The sequence below is a fragment of the Copadichromis virginalis genome, linkage group LG7 (assembly GCF_057382275.1).
Source record: "Copadichromis virginalis isolate Kocher_CV1m ecotype Utaka linkage group LG7, C_Virginalis_male_GT1.1, whole genome shotgun sequence".
In the NCBI taxonomy this organism is placed as follows: domain Eukaryota; kingdom Metazoa; phylum Chordata; class Actinopteri; order Cichliformes; family Cichlidae; genus Copadichromis; species Copadichromis virginalis.
The window spans coordinates 16,890,171-16,913,492 of NC_140624.1; the positions used below are offsets into that span (position 1 = coordinate 16,890,171).

Genomic DNA, 23,322 nt, shown 5'->3' on the forward strand with positions numbered 1-23,322 from the left:
ATATCAGCGAAGACCTAAGTAATATAAGCAGATAAATTAAAGGCCCTCAGATGGTTAGGCAAACACAGTCAAGTCTTAATTCTCGTTTATCTAATAAATACCCCGATTTTCCTTTCCATTGTTTTACAAGCAGATTACGCTGTGGGTGTCCTGCACTGTTAGTATGGCTGTATCTCTCACATTCCTTTTTGTCAGACAGACTATCGTCTAGTGTGGTCTAGAAGGTAAACAGGACCCAGGGGGGTCTCTGAGCTCTAGTCTGCATTCGCTCCTCAGTGTCAGAGTCAAGTGTTAGCTAATGGAGCCTGTCAAAATCCCTCTAGCCTAAAACCACCTGCCTTGAGAGGCCTTGTGCATCGATGTCAACTTGCTATACTACTCACTAGCCCTGGAGCTAGAACCAATACTGTGCTATCACACTTGATTTATACACTAAGTGTGGAGGAATAAATGCTTCAATTAATCTTAATTAAGCCTTAGTAATCCTGACAGAGCTCTCTTAGCTGTGACTTGTGTGACCTTTAAATTGAAAATGCCTATGTTTTCACACGGTCACTTTAATAATAACCCTACAATAAATTAGAGTTGAGGTGCAGCTGTGTGGTTTACAAACAAGGTTGTCTTACCACTCAGGAATCCATATAGCCACTTTGTTAGGTACATCTGTTCAACTGCTTTTTAACGCAAATTAGCGAGTCATATGGCAGGAACTCAATCAGCGCCAAATCACAATAGCAGTAACCTCAAGGTGCTTTATATGATAAGGTAGACCCTACAAGAATACAAAGAAAACAGAGAAAACCAGCAAGCACAAGGAAGAAACCTGCAGCAGAACCAGGCTCAGGGAGGGGGTGGCTATCCTCCGCGGCCGGTTTGGGTGAGGAGAGGAAGACAGGACAAAAGAAATGTTGTGGAAGAGAGCCAGAGTGTACTAATACATAATAAGTAACTCAATGCATATCGACATGTAGTCAAATGGCTTGCTGAAGTACAAACTGAGAATAGGAAGAGAGGTGATTTAAGTGACTTTGAACGTGGCAAGGTTGTTGGTGCTAGATGGGCTGATCTAAGTATTTCAGAAACTGCTGATCTACTGGGATTTTCCTGCACAATCATCTCTAGGGTTTATACAGAATGGTCTGAAACAGAGAAAATATCCAGTGAGCAGCAGTTCTCTGGGTGAAAATGTCTTGTTACTCCCAGAGGAGAATGGCCAGACTGCTTCAAGCTGATAGGGAAGGTAACTCAAAAAACCACTTGTTAAAACCATGGTATGCAGAAGAGCATCTCTAAACACCAACGCATCCAGCCTCGAAGCACACAGATTATAGCAACATAGATTCAGATGGTAGGGTCAGAAATTTGTCACAAAAAAAACATGAAAGCATGGGTACATCCTGCCTCATATGTTGCCAGGTCTTGAGATACAGCTGCATTAATGCAATACACATGGCATCATGGTAAGTGAGTTTACATGTGCGTGGACCATATGTTTATTACCTGGTTAATAAATACATCATGTTTTACTGAGTAACATGTAAAAACATAATTTGTTTGTTTATGTATATTTATGATTATTTCAAATCAGTTTTCATGCCACATTGTCAAATGCCCCTTATTGACCTGTACTTACCTTTACTGTCCACTCTTTCTTATATTTTTCACAATCACTGAGTGTGAAATTCACAGTAACATATTTTCCCTGGAAAATACAGCCCTTGCACCATTAGCTGGCAAACAAACTGTGTTTGTGTCGAGCTGCACATAAACAGTTTTTGTATTTGGTGATAATTGTCACCAAGTACATAAATACCGAGGACTGAAAAGTGAATGAAAAAAAAAAAAATTCCATTTAGGTTTGCTTATTTTCAGTGCAGCCAGCTAGAGGCAGACGTACTACAACCGCAACTTTATTGACATGTACATAGATTAACATAATCGGGTTGAGAAGGAAAAAAGGGATGCGTGCCATATCGTGACTCAATTGCGTCCTTGGCATCATTGCCATTCTGCAGCACATGAAAAATAAACTTATTTAAAAGCATTTTACGGTGGCCCCGAGAGGCCAAACGGATCGCAACTTAAGAAAACACCAGCAAAAGCACACAAAACACAACGGAAATAGGAAAAACGAAAACAGAAATAGAAAAAACGAAAACAGAAATAGGAAAAACAGAGTTCCTAAAGCACAAGGGAAGTGTTTCTGGGGAGACAATAATCCGACGGACCAGTTGCAGGAACCAAAACATGCTAGGTAAGTGTATTTTAATCTCATGATTTATATAATACTGATGACGGATTTTTAGGCTAATGGTTAGGCTAACACACTTACCTCTCGTCTTTTCTTTCCTCACAAAACTAATAGATCCTCCACATCTTTTAAGTGTCTCCCTGTGCAATTGGTCCGTCGGATTATTGTCTCCCCAGAAACACTTCCCTTGTGCGTTTGGAAATCTGTTTTTTTGTTTTTCCTATTTCCGTTGTGTTTTGTGTGCTTTTGCAGCATTTTTATTATTGCTGGTGTTTTCTTAAGTTGCAGTCTGTTTGGCCTCTCAGGGCCACCATAGCAGGGGCATTTTGTATTTAATTCCCTAGAGTAAATTACACATTAAGTGAAAATGCAAGAATGCTATTCTGAATGATTCAGACCCACTTTGACTCCTGTATTTAATCACTCAATCAACTCAATGCCCTGTGCTACCATGGTCAGACTCAAATGTACTTAAAAACTTGAACAGCCACCAACCTAGAGTGTCTTTTAGGATTACTGAACAAGACAAAACAACATCCACTCATGATGTGATATTATAGTATATAGTATATCAGAAATCTGTTCACTATTTTTATTACAAATTATATCAGTAAGGAAGCTGACTAAATATTCACTGATAATTTATGGGACAGGGGTGGGATTAAATAAGTGTATACTTCTTCCCACTCCCTTTCAACATGTAAATTAATCAGAATGTTTTTTTGTATGTAATTTGTATAGTATTTTTTTTCTCTCTTATTTCTTTTCTAAATGTACTTGTATATTGTTCACATGTTGAAATAAATTACCAATCAATCAATCAATCAATCAATCAATCAATCACTTGTCACTTAAAATTCCCATACGCTTAATATAATTTAAACAGTATGTTTCTACAAGTTGCTATCATAAATGGTAAACACTTTTTGTTAACATGTTTATTTCTGATTTAAAGTATTTCATTTTAAGTATTAAAAGTATAGAAAAAATGAACATAGGTCCAGACACTATGACTTCACCCACTGGACTCAGTATTAGCGCCTTGGTTGTCATCATGTTGGGTGGAGGGCTCAGACTGCAACCCCCACCTCCTTCATTGCTGAAGTTGGGGTCTGTCTTGCTCTGAAGCTAACCTCCGGTGGCCATTCAATTATTTATTAGCCACTCCTAGCGTGCACTACATTTTTCATATTGTTCTGTCAGTTAGAAGCTGTAATTCATAAAATGGGTTGCTAATGTGGTTTTTATGAATGGAACAATAAAAAAAAAAAATGATGTGATTTTCTTGAATGCAGTATAATTTGTTTCTATTTGATGGAAACAGCTAGTGGTCATACGTTTTACTGAATACTGCACCACTGACAGTATAATTTTAAAGGAGCATGCTACCCTGGGTAGATAAAACCACATGATGTCATAGCCTCCTGCATAGCACGCTACACAGTAGGTGTTTCAACCTTTTTCTTCAACGGAAACGCCATCCAGCTTCTCTTCCAGTCATCTTGGATCAGCCAAATATCAAGCTAAGGAAACTTGAAAACACTCCGTTCTTCCCAGATGGTGTGCCTGCTGTTAAATCCAAACATGATGTGTGTGTGTGTGCCCTCAGCTGTACATACAAACAAATATAAAAAGCTCTCATACGCATGCAAATGTAGCTGCAGGCTGGGCTTGTCACGCACACTCAGCTATGGTTATATGCTCATGCATCCATCTACAGGCATAAGTTCCCTTAACAGACGTTATCTTTGGATTCCTGAGTGGTTAGTTAGTCGGCAGGCTTATCTGGCCTCTGAGGCCAACGTCAGAGTGCACATGTAGAGGAAGGAGCACTTTCCCCGTGCACTAGACTAATAACAAGCTCTGCTGGCTTTTCATGCCCAGTGCAGATTATATCAGAGCCAGTGCCTGATGGTTTGGTCTATCTGAGACTCTTTTTGCTCTTACCATTTGGACTATGTGGAGGTTTTCTCCTTTGGGAAGCAGAGTAGAGTGACGCAGGGAAAGTCAAAGCCAGCACACACTGGTCCAAGCACCAGGAAGTGCAGACAGGAAGCGACCTGGGTCTTTGGAAGTCATTAAACCCTTAATCTGATACCACGGGGAATGGACACACTTCAGCAGCTGCCATTCCCTCTCCTGTCGATTTATTATTCAGTTTTTCTAGGGAAGTTTTCAGCTCGTTATTTCATTTTTTTTGCTGCACAACCAGACTGTTTTTGTTTGATTTGATTACAGACGATGGCTCAGATAAATTATTAAATTCGCGAAAGTATTAAATATTTTAAAATCTAACATATCATACAAAGTCAGATAAAAATAATCGCACCACTAATATACTTCCAACAGAGACAAGTGTTAAAATCATTACAGTCAAATATTGACTAAACAGAAACACGTCCTAGATTAGAAAGTCCTAGATTAGAAAGTCCTAGATTATACATTTTTATTTTCTTTACTCCGTTTTCACCAGAGTTTGGTTGCTCTGTGCACCAGAAATTTAAAACCAATCCTTTTTAAGTCTCTACATGGCTTATGCCCTGTGAACATCAAACTGGTGGGACGACGAGAACAGTGCAGTGCTCAAGTCCAGCAAAAAGGGGGGTGTTTAAATTTTAAACATATGCCATTTTAGTCTTTTAATTATTGAATGCTCACAGTGAGCCATGAATAAGTTGTGCATAATGTACACCCAGAGAAATGTGTCAGCACCGTATAGTCAGAAAGATTTGGCTCACGTCTGTATTCAGCAGTTCTCATTACAAGTGTCTGAAAGAGCGGACAAAAATGAGCAGCGAGAAGATTGTTGTGTGATGGGACTCGTAAGTCAGTTATGACACATGTTTTGCCAACATAAATTTCTTGATCGGAATTCCTCTATTTAAGTGAATTTGACTGTAAATGTACTGAAAAAAATAAATAAATAAAAAGCAACCAAAATTACAGAAGACACAACAGAAAACCCAGATGTCAATTTCCTGAGACAAAGCACTCAATGATTAAAGCAAAATACTTAATGACAGGGTTGCTTCATATTTTGAAAAGAAAACATAATATTTAATCGAGTGTCGAGACTATTAATCATTATCGAGCTCAGGAAATACATAACTATGCAAATGCCCAAATTAAACAAAAGAATAGAAAATAAAAAGAATAGAAACAACATTAAAATAATAAAATTGAATTTCTAGTGGCACGAATTGAAATAAACAAAGTGTTTAAAAAATTGGTTTCCTTATTTGCATTTCATTGTGCGTTCCCATCTGGAGCGTCAAACTGATTTTAATTCCCAGGCCACATACAGCTGGACAACTTACACCGTTGCATAACAGCCCATAAAACTAAGCACACTCCATTTTTCCCGTTTCTTTTAGTGTAAAAAAGTACATTCTGAATCCGTTCACATTAAACAAACCATTCATTACAAAACAGAAAAGTGCAATTTCGATGGTATCTCTCAGGTTTTCCACAGTCAGTCGGTTTGCTGTCATTAGGAAGAAACGCTTGTGTCATCACTCAAAGAAACACATCAGTACGGCTCCTTGGCTTAACCACCTCCCTTTGGTGTGGTATGGCAGGCTGTGGGTAATATCTTTGTCAATAAGAAGGCTGCAGAAGTGACGACTGACACATCTGGCTCAGATCGTGTCGTGATGACACATGATCCATTTCTAATGACTTGTAAGACAATGCTTTAGGATGGAGAATCTAGTGAAACTGCGACAGGATTTATGCCTTTCAACTACATTTTGGTGTTTACTTTTCTGGCCTTGATGCCCCTGCTTTAGATGCTGGTACTGTATAAAACTCATTTATATTGCACTGGCTATCCAAAGCACACTAAAGAGTGTACTTGCTTATCTATGGAAAAATTTGGCTTTCAATTTTTGTTATTCCTTTTTTATAATTATTACTATTCACAAACCTTTAACTTTATATTTACCTCGACCCTGCGTAGAAAATCTGTATTATCACATTTGGCACTATTACCAGCCTAACAATACCCTGACCGCTCGCTTTTCCTTTAAAGGGTAACACAGATCTGTTGGTGCAGTCTGTGCATCACAGTGTTATAAACACTCCTGACACGGGGTAATGTTCATTGTATCTAGGGGCACACACGCTTTCTGTAAAGAAAAGTGGAGACTGAAAAAAACAGAAACAAGTGAAGCCATATATTAGCACTGGGAATGATAACATTTAAATTTATGCTTTAAAACATGCCGCTTAAGTCTAATCTTTCACGCTGAATTGAAATTTATGTCCTTAATCCGTGGCAACTCTAAGTCATTTGTTAAATAATGTCAGTCAAAACAGTTCCTATTACCAACAAAGCACTACATTTCTAGATTAGTCCAAGCAAAAGCTTTAGCTGAGCTGCTACTAAATTATGACATTATTTGTGTCCATTTCCATGGCAATCGAGTAAACATATTGAGTCAGCGAACATCTGGAGTAGTGCCTTTATGTTAATATAAAGAAAACAAGTGTAGTTTTTGCATTGTCACCAGCACCGGTTTTGGTATTTTGGCTTCTTGAAAGTATCCCTTTGTCCTGTTCTGGGTTTGACAACGCTTAGATATGAATATTGCACAAGTGCATTATTTTTTTTTCTCTTTAAAGGAACATAAAACACTTGTACAAAGGGGTAGAGGTATTCACAATGGGTTTTTTTTCAGCACATCTGGAATTCCAACACTGCTTATTCATTTAAACTCCTTCTGTCAAACATAATGTTTTATGCCACCGATAGATGTTTCTGCTTTTGATCTCTTTCGAAGATAATATATTGTAAGATGAATATAACTCTTGTTTCATGAGGTTAAGAAAATATTGTCCTTTCCACTTTGGTAAAGCCTAACTTACGGCCAGTGATGGGAATAACTAACAACCAACAGCGTTACTTTTTTCAGTAACGAGTAATCTAACTAATTACTATTCCTATCGCTACAACGCCGTTACCGTTACTAACAAGAAAATGCGGTGCGGTCGCGTTACTTTTTTTCAAGAAACAGACAGTTGAAGCTGTGTTCAGCTTACCGCAATTTATATCAGTTGCACGGAAGTAGCTGTCTACGTAAGTAATCTGGGCACTACAGCTTTAAGCAGCTGCGCGCGCTCCCGCGGACGGTAATCACGATCACTTTTTGGCACAACACCTGGAGCAAAGGGGGCAAAACAATCGCATGAGTTCTGCTGTTTGACTGAGGAAGATTAAAGTAGTCGTGGTAAGCCAATCACATGTCCACTTCAAGATGACAAAGCAACAAGGTGATATATACCAGTTTTTAAATTGTGTTGATAGGCCACATACAACCATGATGTAGATGATAAACAATATATATGCAGCGTTTTTTCCTCAATAGTTTCGTATCATCTAACATCTAAGGACAGCGCTAGCAAGCACTTTCTGCTTATGAGCAAAAAATTAAAAAACAAAACAAAAGACGCCCTTTCGTGTTGGTGGAAAAATGTACTATGTGACCAATCAAAAAAATGATATGACAACATGACATTTGGTTGTTTAGGAAGAGGGGGAAGTTTTAGGAGTGATGGCGACAGAGAGAGAGAGAGAGAGAGAGCAGAAAAATAGAGAGAGCAAGTACGTACATATTGAATACAGAACAGCTGAGTGTTATATAAATAGTTTGAAATGGTTATAAAAAAGAGGGTAAAAGGTAAACAGCTGCAAATAACTTTGTTGTTTGCAAAACTTGTGCATATGATTTTAAAATTGACAACTTATATTTGCATTTAAAGTTATGAAATATGACTCAATAAACATGTTTGTGATTATTAAAAAAAACACAGTTTTTCCACTCGGATTTTATGTTTTTTATCTGATTATACATCAATTGTGTTAATACAGTATGTCAAAATGAAAACATAACTGTAAATTCAGAAACGTGAGGTTGTGCTGAAAAGAATGATACCAAACAAGGTAAAGTAAATCGTTTTTAAAGGTTAAATGTAGAGGTAAAATCAAAAGTGGTTAAAAATAGCCAATTATACCCTGGAGCCCAGGGGGTTAAACTTTTTTTTTTAAAGTAATGTAACTTTTCAAGTAATTAATTACTTTTAGAATCTTGTAACTCGGTTACTATTTTGAAGAAGTAACTAGTAACTATAATTAATTACCCTTTCAAAGTAACTTGCCCAACACTGATTAAGGCACACATTGTACTCAACAGATGCTTGTGAGTGGCAAGGATCATGTAAGATTTTTCCCTGTTTACAGTGTTCAGGCTCAACCAAATGACAACTGTAAGCTGTTAGCGCGATTTCTCCTCTTTGTCAGTTTACTTTAGACAGTCTTTCCTCCATTAAATGACGTCAAACGGCCACGGGCTAGACTAAGTAGGGCTTTTTAAAGTCTCTTGTCCGTCTACACGAAAGTCCTCACGCTGATCTTAATGGGGGGGATTTTAAGTCCATCTTTCTCCGCTTATGAGAACAGTGGTGAATACTTTGTATTCTAATTTTAAGAGCTAAAAAACCCCCCTGTTGCTTTAAAAGTCTCTGTTTAGGGTATCAACGATGTAGGTGTTTCCTATAAAATGTTAGATAAATGACAGAACAAAAGTGCAGCGCGAGAGTTTGTAAATGGAGGCCTAAATCTGCCTCCTTCCTCTAGGGAGACCACACACTTTACGGATTACTTCCTCCTCTTCTCTGGTCCAAGAACAGCATAATGTGTGCCGGCGCCATGCTCTGTGATGGCAACCGGGATGAATTGTACAAACAGCGGGGGATACGAGGCAGCTTAAAAGCTTCTGTCCCAAATAAAAGTTACAAAGAACCAGAAAGGGAGAGGGGTTGTGACAATCCTGAGATGAAGAGTGGCTATGTGAGAGGCAAAGCTGATTGGACAGAGATGGGATCAGTCTGCCGTTTCTTCTGCTGCTTCTTCCCTTTCTTGGGGACGGGAAGTTCTGGCTCCCTGACTTCTCACAGCCTCTCCTTCTGTTTAGAAGCCAGTTTGCCTGTCTGCTGTTTTTGGCTGCTTTTTTGAGGACTGTTTGTAAGTCGGCTAACAGCAACCTAAAATCTCATTCTATCCTCTTTATCGCAGGACAAAATCGTGTTTTACAGTAAACTGCTAGACAAGTGATTCAGAAAGAAAACAAAACAAAAAAAAACTTTTTATGAAGGTCTGCTTAAATTCAGAGGATTTGGCCTGAGGAGAGGAAAGTTGACTTGCATGCTTCACTGAAAGCCCACAGCTGTTTGATGATTCTTAGTGGTGCCCTAAATTGTTCCGTAGGTTTTCGTCCTTGATGATTGTTTGTGTCTGGCATTTGAAAGACCACTTCAGATTCCACTGTGTATGAAGTCCTCCTTACGCAGCTAGACACATTCTCCAATAGCATATTTATGCCCTAGGAGAATAAAGTGTCCAGCCAGCCTAGACAATGTTACTAAAATATTACAGCAAGGAATCTGACCTTCTCTCCTATGAATTTTGACCTACACTTAGGTTATACATCTGGTGCTGCAGCATACCAAATACCACTGCTCACTTGTTCCCAGATTTAAACATAAGTTACAGTCATGTGAAAAAGAAAATTTTCACTGGACTCTGTGAACGTGCTGTGAAAAACTAAGTGCACCCTTACTGTTTGTAATCAAGAGGCAGCGGTAGCAGCCAGGTGCTGCTAACGAATGACTTAACTGATTCTAACTGATTAAAAAAGCAGAAGTGTTCATTGTTTGCTGGCCTGGAAATTTCCACGTGTCTGTTAACACAATGCCACAAGTGGACATCCTAGCAAATCGGATGATTTGGCTGGAAAGGAGAAAACGTTTTCTCTCTAAAACATGGCAGTTAAGCTAAGGTTTACAAAGTTGCATCTGAACAAACCACAAGGTTTCTGGCACAATGTCTTTTGGACAGATGAAGTAGAAGTTGAGATGCCTTACTAATGCACAGCACCGCAGTTTGCAAAAACCAAGCACAGCATTTCAGCACAAACACCTCATACCAACTGTCAAGCACGGTGGTGAAAGGATGATGATTTAGGCTTATTTTACAGCCACAGGACCTGGGCACCTTGCAGGCATCGAGTCATCCTTGAACTCCTCTGCTTTCCAAACTATTCTAGAGTCAAGTTGGCGTGAAATTTGGTCATTTATGTATTTATTTATGTGCTTAAATTATCCCAAGCACAGCAGCAAGACTGTAAAAGAAAAGAATCAAGGTGTTGCAATGGCCCAGTCAAAGTTCAAATGTCAACCTGACTGAAATGCTGTGGACATTGAGTGCTTTCATAGACTGCAGAGAATTGTGTGAAAACTTTCACACTTTCACTGTATATATGACAATTTCAGTCCTTGTGTTGTCCTGTGCTAGCTTTCTGTGTTGATACAATTTTCCAGTTTAAAAAAAACTACATATAATTTTGCTAACATTAACATAATAAGCATCATAATAAGGGAACAAGGGGTCAGTATAGTCTCGAAATTACTAATCAGACAAGTAGCTTCATACCAATTTGTAACAGAGCTATATTTGGCCTTACTTTCACTAATCAGAAGCAGCTTTGATTCTTTAAGTTGAGCTACCATTTATAACTAATGAATCTAAGAAATGCGCTCCCGAAAAAAAGGTTGCATTTGGGTCCCGATATGCAAACACTGTTAGTTTGAAAAAAGAAAAACCTGAGTTTTCAAATTGTCCAAAATATATTTTTTGAGCTTGATAGTCATGCTTTTTGACTCCATCCAGTTGCCTTGGAACGAGTTTCATCTGCAGAAGTATCCTGGGATTTTATAATCCTATAAAAGTCCTTGTGATCCTTCAGCTGAAAGTCAACAAAACTGGAACTGCACAGTTTCTCCTGACCGTGGTGTTCCCATGACAGGCGTGTGCTGCAGTTAATAAGAATTTATTTGATTGTTATTTGTGATTATGCTTTTGGAAAAGGCTGCCTGTTGCCACCATGCTTTTTTTCCTGACAGGAAAGTTGCCGTGAAGCACTTTATCCATGACCCCATGTTTCCCTGACAAGTGAATCGAGGCTATGGATCTGTTTCTGGGCCTCAGCTCCAAGTAGCATTCCTCGTGTTTAGGAAAACATGTAAACTGACGTTAAAAAAATAAAAGTGAGCAGTCAGCTCTTTTGGCCTTTCTTGCACGGCCCAGATGCCCATATGAAAGCTGACTTTTGTATGCTGGACAACTCTCACACAAGGTGGATGGCCTGTGTTTTTCCTGGCATGTCTTGAACAAACACAGACCAATTACATTGGGCTGCCTGGTGTGTCAGCCTATGATCTACAGTTGTATTTTGCATTATTTGAACAGGCTTAGGAAGTAGGTTTGCTCTTTGCAGAACAAGAGAGACAGAGATATATAATACAAGTTCATACAGTTTCCCTGGGTTAGCATAAATCCCAGGCACAAACTGATATCTAGTTTCGAAGACAGGCTACATCCTGTGCCAGCAAAGTGCCACATGGTTTAAGCGAGCTACAGTTGCAAAAAGAACTTTGAAAACTTTGATCTGAAATATTCAAAACTCATACATGCAACTTTTCTGAGGCTCCTTAGTATATATGCATTAAAATGCGTGGCTCCTATCCCACTCAAACTGTAGAATTGCATTATTCATCTGAGGCAGTGTTTCAGCGTTCTCTCCGAGGCCGCAGTGCTCCCACCCACACAACCGAGTACCTGTCTTCTAATTCACTTTGGATATTCTTTGCAGTCACACTCCAAACAGTGAGTCTTGTCAGCGCGTGCATGTTCTGACTTTTTGTGCATGATAGAGACACATATGACTATTACACCTAATCATGTCAAAGAATGAACTAGCAATAGCACACTATAAGAATATGTACTGCTTCAATTTTACTTTTGAAGAGTCATGAAAGTATTAGTTAAAAATGAATTACTTCAAATTTGGCAGGAAGGGACAAACTCAGTGGTATAATTGAGGAACCGAAGGGGCGGTTCTTGTCATATTTGGTTTGATCCACTACTAAACTGATGACAATAATTACAGACATCCAATTAAACTGATTTGATTGTGTAGGAGTCATTTGTGAGTAATAGTGGGCAAACTTTTAAGGCTCGTGCAGATTTACCATGTGGGAAGGTGGATGGGTGGCAAAAAACATGTTGAATTGAATTTTTTCTGGCCTGCTGTCTCACTGGTGATGAGACTTCTGGTTTTATCCCTCGTTTCTTTGTATTTTGCTCTTGAGCAAAGTTCTTTTTGGACATTGGCTTGTTTTACAGGTATTTTCAGTGTGTACTCATAATCACTTTACTCGGCCATTTTCAGAAGAATTGTTGTTTGTTTGTTAAGCCACATAATACTTCAAAAAGCATCTAATTCTACCTTGATGAACTAGTGTTGTGTCCACACAAAACAGACAACCGAGGAACGAACGGATTTAAATTTTAGTTTTAGACTCTTTGTTATTATAAAAACCCACAATTTGTTCCCATTTCTTTACATGAATCCATGAAATATGTCAAAAGAGCACATTTTGACACGCATAAAATAGTTTTTTATGTGATAGAGATGATTCCAAAAGTGCTAACTTGGCTTATCTTGGCACATTGTTCAGCATTTGCTTAAAGAAATTTGAGTAAATGGGACAAGTGGAGGACAAATGAACAAGTGGCAGTCCTAAAAGTCCACCTAGAGCAGATTGGCAAAGTCTGAAAAACATGTTCTCAAGAAACAAAAAGAATCCAGCAAGTACTTCACCCAAGACCTGACCTGAGAGATGCGTCTGACCCTTCAGCTGATCCATATCCGGTCGTTAAGTGATGACGTGACGAATCCTACTTCCGGGCCTAAAGTAGTCTGCGTTTAATATGGCTTTTGTGTTGTTAACATGTTTAATGTTATGTATTTTCTTCTATTTAATCTCAAAAAGCTCCTAAAACAGTCAGTGATCACTGTTGACCTCCCTCGGCTTTTATTACCGCTAATCATTTATTTAAGCTCAGTTTTTAAAACCTTAGGATGTAACTACAGCCCAGCCCATGCAGCAGTATATGAATGACTAACCTCGTATTGTGGATGGATTATCTCAGTTGTTCTCCTGGCTGAAGTTTGGTCCTTTCACAGCATCCTGCCATGCGATTACATTTGTTCCTGACCACCGAGAACACTCACGTTAACTTTTATCGAGTGGAAAAAAAGTTAGCTTGTTTATATTATGCTAACATAGCTGTGTTGCTAGCGGTCACGTAGCACATCATTATATACCAGCTAGCCAAACTTCAGTAACCCTGCAAACGTCACTGCTGTTTAGTTTTTCTGTCTTCATTTATGTTGGAAGTGATAGCAGAGCTGTACGTTTTAATTTGTTTCCAAAACCCCGCAGTCAGGACATGCTATATTGTATTTAGATAGAAGCTAGCGAGCTAACTCCCTGCTAACTTCTAACTCTGTTAAATGTCGTAAATTCCGTTTTCATGGATGCCTGGATGTTAAACTCAATTGTTACACCTGGTAGAGCAGAACGCTGATCATTTTATTAAAGATGAAAGACTTTAGACAGTTTTTCAACTCTCAGTAATGCCATAGTGATCATTTGATATATGGACCTGCAGCGGAGTTTAGGCCCAGACACGGCTAGTGACGTCAGACTTAACGACCGGATACTGTTCACTGGATACTCACCTGAAATGGTCTCAGTGGAAGGTTGAGTGTAAAGAAATATTCTCAAGGAAGGTAAACAGGGAGAGAAGGCTGAAGTACGCTTAAGTAAACTGGACTTTAAATCATTGGCAGGAAATCCTACGTGGTGATGAATCCAAATTTGACATCATTATTATGTATAGAAGAGGTCAGTACAGGGCTACAACAGTGTAAAACATGGCCGAGGCTCTGTTATGGTTTGGGGTTGCATATAAGCCAGTCATGTTGGTGGGTCAAAATTGATGTAATTATGAAGGCAGAAAAATACCATCAGATCTGGATCCACTGTGCAGTACCATCTGGAAAGCATCTGATTAGCAACAACTTCCTTTTTCAGCTTGGCAGTGATCCCAAACACACTGTGAATACAATAAAAGCATGCCTGGATAGAAAGAAACACACAATGCAACACTATCAGTTATGGATTGGCGTCCCCAGAGCCTGGATCTCAACATTATTGTTGCAGTGTGGGATCATCTTTACAGAGAACACAAAGACAGCCAACAGAAGAACTTTGAATGTCCTTCAAGAAGCCTCTAGAACTATTCCTGAAGACTGCTTAAAAAAATGACAAGAAAGCTGGCTTAAAGAGCTCAGTTACCAAATATTGACTGTCAAGCTGGTTAGAGTGATACAAACTTTTTGTCTCACATACTGTTTTTCCAGATATTGTTTGCATATGTTTCATTAAATAAGTGCACCTATTTCCCATTTTCCGTGCAAAACATGGAAAAATGAGGGGTCACTCAAGACACCTTTGCTTTGTTACTCAGATCCCCCCTTCATTTGCCACATTTGGTTTCAAAGTCAAGGTCCATTTTGAGGTTTCAGGGCTTCATATTGGGACCTTGCTATCTAAAGACCATCCGTACATGTCATAAGTATGACATCTACCTTTGTGATTCAAAATGGCCACGTCCATTTTAATACATAACCCTACAGCCTTAATACGATGTGAATGCGTACAGATATAAAGCTACAGAAAGACTTTAACAGCGAGTTACATTTCCCCCCTGCTTAAATGTGTTGGAGAAATACTATCTATCCATCCATCCATCCTCTGCCGCTTATCCTGGAGCCTATCCCAGCTGTCTTGGGGCGAGAGGCAGGGTACGACTCTGGATACTGTAGCTCCTGTGAAAACTAAGGTCTCAAATCAGAAGTACCTGACTCTGTGTTATAATTCTTAAACACGTAGCCTAAATCAGATGACTCGTAAGCTGGAGAGGAAATGGCGTGTCACAAATTTAGAGGATCATCATTTAGCCTGGAGAAATAGTTTGCTGCTTTATAAGAAAGCCCTCCGCAAAGCCAGAACATCTTACTATTCGTCACTGATTGAAGAAAATAAGAACAACCCCAGGTTTCTCTTCAGCACTGTAGCCAGGCTGACAAAAAGTCAGACCTCTGTTGACCCACAGATGTAATATTATCTACAGCTACTCTTAGTAAAATTGATATTAAGTTTTTCTCCAATTGATCTTTCTGAGTTAACTTCAATAATTACTTCCTCCAAACCATCAACATGTCTTTAGCATGAATGTGCAGCATTCAATACTGTTGACCATAATATCCTATTAGAGCGATTAGAGCACGCTGTAGGTATTACAGGTACTGTGCTGCAGTGGTTTGTATCATATCTATCTATTAGACTCCAATTTGTGCATGTAAATGGAGAGTCCTCTTCGCACACTGAGGTTAATTATGGAGTTCCACAGGGTTCGGTGCTAGGACCAATTCTGTTTACATTATACATGCTTCCCTTAGGCAGTATCATTAGAAGACATAGCATACATTTTCACTGCTATGCAGATGACACCCAGCTCTATCTATCTATGAAGCCAGATAACACACACCAATTAGTTAAACTGCAGGAATGTCTTAAAGACATAAAGACCTGGATGGCCGCTAACTTTCTGCTTCTTAATTCAGATAAAACTGAAGTTATTGTACTCGGTCCTGAAAATCTTAGAAATATGGTATCTAACCAGACTCTTACTCTGGATGGCATTACCTTGGCCTCCAGTAACGCTGCGAGGAACCTTGGAATCATTTTTGACCAGGACATGTCCTTCAATGCACATATTAAACAAATATGTAAGACTGCGTTCTTCCATTTGCGCAACATCTCTAAAATTAGAAATATCCTGTCTCAGAGTGACGCTGAAAAACTAGTTCATGCATTTATTACTTCCAGGCTGGACTACTGTAATTCATTATTATCAGGATGTCCAAAAAACTCCCTGAAAAGCCTTCAGCTAATCCAAAATGCTGCAGCAAGAGTCCTGACAGGGACTAGAAAGAGAGAGCATATTTCTCCTGTTTTGGCTTCCCTTCATTGGCTTCCTGTTAAATCCAGAATTGAATTCAAAATCCTGCTCCTCACATACAAGGTCTTAAATAATCAGGCCCCATCTTATCTTAATGACCTTGTAGTACCATATCACCCTATTAGAGCACTTCGCTCTGCAGGCCTACTTGTTGTTCCTAGAGTATTTAAAAGTAGAATGGGAGGGAGAGGCTTCAATTTTCAGGCCCCTCTTCTGTGGAACCAGCTTCCAGTTTGGATTTGGGGGACAGACACTATCTCTACTTTCAAGATTAGGCTTAAAACTTTCCTTTTTGCTAAAGCATATAGTTAGGGCTGGACCAGGTGATGCTGAATCCTCCCTTAGTTATGCTGCAATAGACGTAGGCTGCCGGGGGATTCCCATGATGCATTGAGTTTTTCCTTTCCAGTCATCTTTCTCACTCACTATGTGTTAATAGACCTCTCTGCATCGGATCATGTCTGTTATTAACCTCTGTCTCTCTTCCACAGCATGTCTTTATCCTGTCTTCCTTCTCTCACCCCAACCGGTCGCAGCAGATGGCCGCCCCTCCCTGAGCCTGGTTCTGCCGGAGGTTTCTTCCTGTTAAAAGGGAGTTTTTCCTTCCCACTGTCGCCAAAGTGCTTGCTCATAGGGGGTCATATGATTGTTGGGTTTTTCTCTGTATCTATGAAGCGTCTTGAGGCGACTTTTGTTGTGATTTGGCGCTATAGTCTGTCGCAGGGCCGGAGAAATACTAAAACTATAAAAAAACAACTTGTCTTGCTATAAATTCAGTGTACTTGAAAGTCAATCTACCAAATCTACATCATGTGTGTGTGTAAATATATTGGTAATAGACATCTGTTTTGGTGTGACATTTCATAACACATCCTTCTAGACACAATATGTTGCAGTCTGTGGAGAGTCAGCAGTATTATTTACAAACAATAAAAAGGTGACTTTGTTGAATGGAATCATTTATTGTAGAATTCAGATTCTAAAACACATTGATAATTAAAGTTTCCCAAAGCCCACGTGAGTTGTCTTGTTTTTGTACGTCCACATTCTTCAAATCACTTCTCAGATTTTCAGACATTTCCTGATAAATAATCTGTCGGCAGACCTCTTACTTATCGCAGATTATTTAGCGATAGAACATTGTTATAAAATTGTATCTTGTGCAATCTGATGGAAATTCGGAATATTGACTTGAAAATTCTGGCCGCTGTCGGTGTCACTGACCTAAACTGATAATAAAGTTTTTGCCCTGATTGTGCAGAAGAATCCGGCACAGACTAATTCCAGTTATGTTACGAACAGGCTCCTCTTTGCAGAGAAAGGATGCTCGCTGATTCCTCGGTTGCTCGTGCTAGAAGGCCCGTGCTCTACAGGCACTCGTGCAACTGTGTGTACGAGTGCCTGACACAAATAAAAGACTGTGTCAGGGGATGCGTGCACGTGCATGACTGTGTATATGATGGCGGTGGCATTTGTGTCTGTGTGTGTTTGTGTGTAGCGATGGGTGCCCACAGCGCCACAGTGGAAACTTGGCCACGAGCCAGCTTTTGCCCATGAGGGCTGGTAAACACACCGTGATGGATCTCGTTCTCTGCACTCAAGTGCCAAACACAATGTAAACTTGCTTCCATCACGCCACTCAGCCACTCTTCTCCTTCTGTTCTTTAGTAGTTCAACACTACATTAGGCTGCATTCGATGTGTAACGTCAAGAAACAGCTTTTTGCATCTCTTTTTAACATTTTTTGACAAAATCAAACAGACATCTGCAATTTGTGTATACTTGAAAGCTATTTACAACACAAATTGCCTGAAGTGAAACCCAAGCGTAGTATATGGCATCAGATCATGTTCATATTGGATTCATGAAGCGCAAAGAGGCTTCTGGGTCAAGTGGTTTACTGGTAAATAAGCTGGCCTTTGGATATTCACACTTCCAGAGTACACATCTTCCTGTAGCAGTCTCACAGGCCGGCGTTGGTCTGAGAAAGGTCACTTGTGAAGACTGCACCCCCATGCAACATCAAAACCAGATGTCTGATGAATTGCTCCTCATAAAAGATTCCTCTTTTACAATGGAGCGTGGCATTGCCAAATACGGTAAGACAGTTAGGTGAGCATTCCCCAGTTGTTAAAATTCCTTTGGGTAATTCAGAATAGTAGCGTTTTGGAGAGACAGTCGCAGGAACGTTTCACAATGAGCTTGCTGTAAGATTCTAGATGTAGTGCGGGATATGCTCCAGGTTTGGAGTTATTTCCTTTCATCTGCCACAAACAGTCTGAAACAGGATGTGATGCTTTTCATTGAAGAATCTATCTGACCGTTGACGGGTTTGTGCAAAACAAGGGCAGCTGTTAGCTTTAAATTTTGATAACACAGGTGGTGTCCAAAGCATCCCAACCTGGTGTGCTTCCCTTTACACAATCTATTTTTGCAACCTATCACATAATAAAATCATGTTGCATTTCATTACCACACACAGCGATTTAACGAATGCGTGTATATCCTGTATTCTGGCTGACTTCAGCTCTGCCCTCTTTTGTCTTCCTCTTATCTTCCGTGTTTGAAGAGGGAATGTTTCTGTTCCTATCACCTATGAAATAAACCATTCTGATAAGGCAACATTGTTTCAGCTCTCCCTGAGAAAACTTACCTATGGGTTCTGATAAGCTGAAAAAAAAAGTCCCAAAAAATGTGGAGCCAGCAGCTGCCTGGTGACACGCTGCACTGAAAGGACTGTCTGGCTCTCTGCGAGCGTGTGCTGAGAGGTGATGGACAAGACCCGGCCTCCTCCCTGCTCCTATCACTCCCTGTTAGCGCGTCTTCTCCTCCCCTGCTTCTAACTAATCACAGCTGACAAGGCATACACAGGGCTCTGTAATACGCCATTGGGTGGAAGGAGTTGTGCTGACCTGTCTTAATCAGGGGAGAAGGAGCAGGAGAAGGACGTTGGGCTATAAAAGTGCGACCTCGGCTTAACAGAGACAATGCTCTGTCTTCATGAGAAGACCAGATGTTAAATGTTAAACAGCTTCAGGGTTAAAAGTGTGTGCTTAAGTGTGTGTGTGAATGTGTAAGAGAGAGAGAGGGAGAGGAGGGGGGGTGGGTCAGGGTTGAGAAAGAAAAAAAAATACTAGTCCAACGTGAGGCAACTTCTTTGCACAGCATCAAATATGAGATTACCTGTGCTTGCTTTGGTGGATCTCTGTTTGCATATGGTGCATCCAATTCACGTGATAAGGATGTAATCCCACGAGATTATAGCAGGCCATGTGAGGAAACACACATATGCACCTCATGAACTGTGAACACCGTGCATTTATACACCCACAGGCTCTCTTGTGCTGAAACATTGATGCAGACCTTTCACTGTGACGTAATACTGTATATCATCACTGACACTTACAGTGGGATGATGGGATAAATATTTCAATGGAAGGGGGGTCGAGCTGGAGGACAACCACAGCACTGTTCCGGGAATTTCGCCGAACTACAGTTCGCACGCAGAGCGCCCCGTTTCTCTCATCAGCATCTGCGCATAGCCTCAATTTAAAATGAATTCATCTCGAGGCAATTTGAAGCTCTGAAGTTTGCTTGGTTCTCCTGAAAAAATAAAATAAAATTTTTGACAAAAAAATAATGTAAGAAAATGATAAATTAAAATAAACTCTTTGTGATGTAACGTGCTTTGAATTTTTGTTCCTAAAGACCCCGTAATTACGCCAAACAGAGAGAAACTCCAGGGAAATATAGGTCGTCCACATTTTTTTTAAAAAATTTTTTAAATTTTCTATCTTAAAAAAAACGTATACAAATACTCATATGCATGTATATGTTACATGGTGATGTATTAAAAATGTTTTAAAAAAATATATGTGAGGACAACGCCTGCTGGGCTGGCTGAGGAGGATTTGGGGGTTTCACTGCCGCTACAATATCTTGCTCTCTGTGTGAAGTAGGAACTCGGGGGTGTGAATGAGCTGAGACTCACGGCTGGTTAAAGAGCTGGTGACAAACACGCGAAACGCTGAGCGACAACCTGGCGGACACTCACTCGAGCGGCTTAAATTCCTCAGCGGCTTTTATCCTCGAAAGTAACCGGAGACTCTTACCGTTTGGGGAGAAACCGAAAAGTGTCGAAACAAATGGTTTAAGGCTGAATGTTCGCAGAACGGGACGGATGTTTTGCAAAGACTGCTACTGCTGCTGCTGGTGCTGCTGCACGGGCCGTGGATGTACAAAAGAACGAGAATGACAGCAGACAAAGTCAAAGAGACGGCGCGCCACAAAGGAGGGCAACGCGGGACATGTGTGTGCAAAGAAGCGGTGCCCTAGATCTGTAACACATCTGAGTAATTCTGTCGTCCATGCTTCTTTTATGTTGTTTTGGGGCAGCAGTTCCTCATCCCGCACCTGGAAAAACAAAAGAGTGCATTCCCTGGCAGTACATCTCCATGCGTAAATGGAGAGACGTGTGTGCGTATTCGCCGTGCTCTTTTCCTTTGTGCTTACAATAAATTACGCTTGTTTTGTCACTTGTGTCCTGTCCCATGACCGCACTATCATAGATGCATTATAGACTTCCTCATACTTCATATCTGCCATGAGTGATGGCGATGCCTTCAGAAGCTTGCAGTAACGGTGCGCAGAGTAGCACTTACGAAAGAAGCTTCGGCGCACCGGATCGCAATGGTTATGTGAAAACATGTGTCATTCCACTGTGGCGAGACCGACACTATGAGTCGTGGGTGAGACTGATGTTTACAAAAATATGGAGTTCGCAAAGACTCCGGAGTGCGGTGTGTGTGGGCTCGCTTTCGTTTTTTCTCGCTCTGCTGGTCAAATGTGCAGACTGGAAAGCTGATGCCAGCAGCAGCGCTGACAGCAGACTCTCGCATTCATCGTCTCCCCTTCACTTCGTTTCAGGCTGCGCAGCAGAGCTGTTGCAAACTTGCTGGAGTGTGGTTTCGCCATTGTTCACCCTTGTATGTGCCTTCTTTTGGGTCGGTGTGTACTTAATCCGCTGCGGGGTTCTAATCCAGACCGCCATCTCCCTCCTAACCTTGTGCCACCTGGGCGAAGTAGCGGCGTGGTCTCTTCTGGATGGGACAGATGAGCAGCTGTTTTCATTCACGACAGCGGCCGTTGTTGTGCTCCTCTGCGTGGCCACCGGCGCACTCATGGTAGTACGGTTGAATCAGGGCATATCGGTGATCGTTTTCATCAGCGTAGTCAGGACTATCTCACTCTTCTCTCTGCACAAAGTGCGGGCCACTTGGAGACCATACGTAGCGTACCTGGTTGGAGTGCTGGGCATCCTGCTGGCGAGGTATGCTGACAAGCTCCTTCCCAACCAAGGGAGACACAAGGAGGGCTGCACCCCTGTGACTGAGGCCAGGGAAGAGATCCCTGTATTTAAAAGGCGCAGGAGGTCCAGTTCTGTGATAGCCTCAGACATGGCACACAGTCAGTCCAACAGCAAGTCACATCGCCGGACCTCTCTGCCATGCATCCAAAGAGACCAGGTAAGAAGTTCTTGTCCCCTTGAACTTTTCTCTTTCTGCTTTGTGTCCTATGAATTTTTTTTGTTTGTTTTTGTTTTTTTGAGTGGAGCGGAGGAAAGATGGGAACAGTCTGAGCAGTGGCATCAAAACATGGACCACTGGCCCTTTATGGATCTGATCACAAATTTCAATGTTATTTTATTATTATTAGCAGGGATTTTAACAAAGCCAGACAGTGTGCAGGATCCTAATTTGAAAAGAAAAGTCAGGCATGTCACAACAGAATAACATAACAACAGAAAGTCTAATAATATGATAATACAAGTATTATTATAATTATTGTTAAGTAATGTGCTGTTTTTTGTATTTTTTTTTAACCTTGCAGTGTGGAGATTACAGTTTACTTGGGTGTGCTTTGATCTTTGATCAGATCAAATCATTTTGACAGATATCTTGTCATATTTTGTGGAGCTAATTGCAGCCACTCTCAGGCACAAATTCAATACTAACAAAGGATTTATTTTTCCTATTTACATCCACACTTAAACTGTTTAGACAAGTTATCATTACAAATACCTTTTTAAAAATCTAAACTGATAATACATCTTAAAAAACATATGAATTAATGCAGATTTTCCTCATTTTTCAAGAAATCGATGCACATTTCAAACCAGTGTAATGTTTTTGGAGTAGAAAAAAAACTTCGGCCTATGGTTTAATGTCAAGCTCACTTTTGTCATTTCAAAAATAAAGTACCAAATGTGAAGTGTTTTTGCTAAATGGAATGCTATTTTTGAGTCCGTGCCTTCGAGTACTGATGAGAAAGGGAAGCTGATCCCTGTCATCCCTAATTTTTTTTTTATCAAATGTTTTCCCCAGATAATGTCTGAGCCACTGCTTTTCTGTCTTGGACTTTAATGTCACTTGTTTCTCACCACTTTACTTGCTTGCTGTACTTAAACCTCTGGAATGTGGTTGCACTGACTTTCAAATTTTTACTGATACTGTTACACATGCATTCCTGCGTTAAAGAAGACAGGTTAGCTTCACTTAAATGAACTCATATCAACTCTTAAAGCCTTTCGAATGCAAAATCAATGAATGGGAAACTGACTTTTAGAGCCATCAAAGCTATCGTTGTGACCTATGAGTGTGGTTAGTGTGGCAGATGAGAGGCTGCACTGTCGGCCACTTGAAAGATGCCTTCAGGGCTAGTTAGTGTTGCAGTGTGCTAGTTTGTTTTTCTTTGTGGTCACACACATGCACACATATGGTGCACAATTTGGATATGAAAAGACTCTTAGATATTTTACACTTTGCACTTTTTTTTGATTTAGGAATGATTTTGCAACTGAAGCTTATTTTTGTGTATTTATTTTTTACTTTTTTTTACTTGAAGTAGGATGTTAAAGAGTTGTCCCACAAATAAAATAAATTATTTCATATTATATTTATTTACACATGAGGAAAGCAGTTCAATTTCTACATATAGTTTTTGATATCTTCTCAATTCTGCATGAAATATTCTCTAAATTTGCTCTTGTTTTCAGTGTACGCGACGATGCTTTTAAAACAAT

The 23,322-nt window shown here is 40.1% G+C and overlaps 1 protein-coding gene across 2 annotated transcripts in view; it reads left to right on the forward strand.

The window, feature by feature from the left end:
* Positions 1–20,202: 20,202 nt before the first annotated feature.
* Positions 20,203–23,322, forward strand: part of LOC146704810 (cGMP-inhibited 3',5'-cyclic phosphodiesterase 3A-like) — an 85,855-nt gene continuing 82,735 nt past the window's right edge. For both annotated transcript variants that reach the window (XM_085462199.1, XM_085462200.1), the window contains exon 1: positions 20,203–21,766. In XM_085462199.1, the coding sequence (XP_085318325.1) occupies positions 20,852–21,766 (915 nt within the window). In that variant the 5' untranslated portion in view covers positions 20,203–20,851. The remainder of the gene's footprint in view (positions 21,767–23,322) is intronic.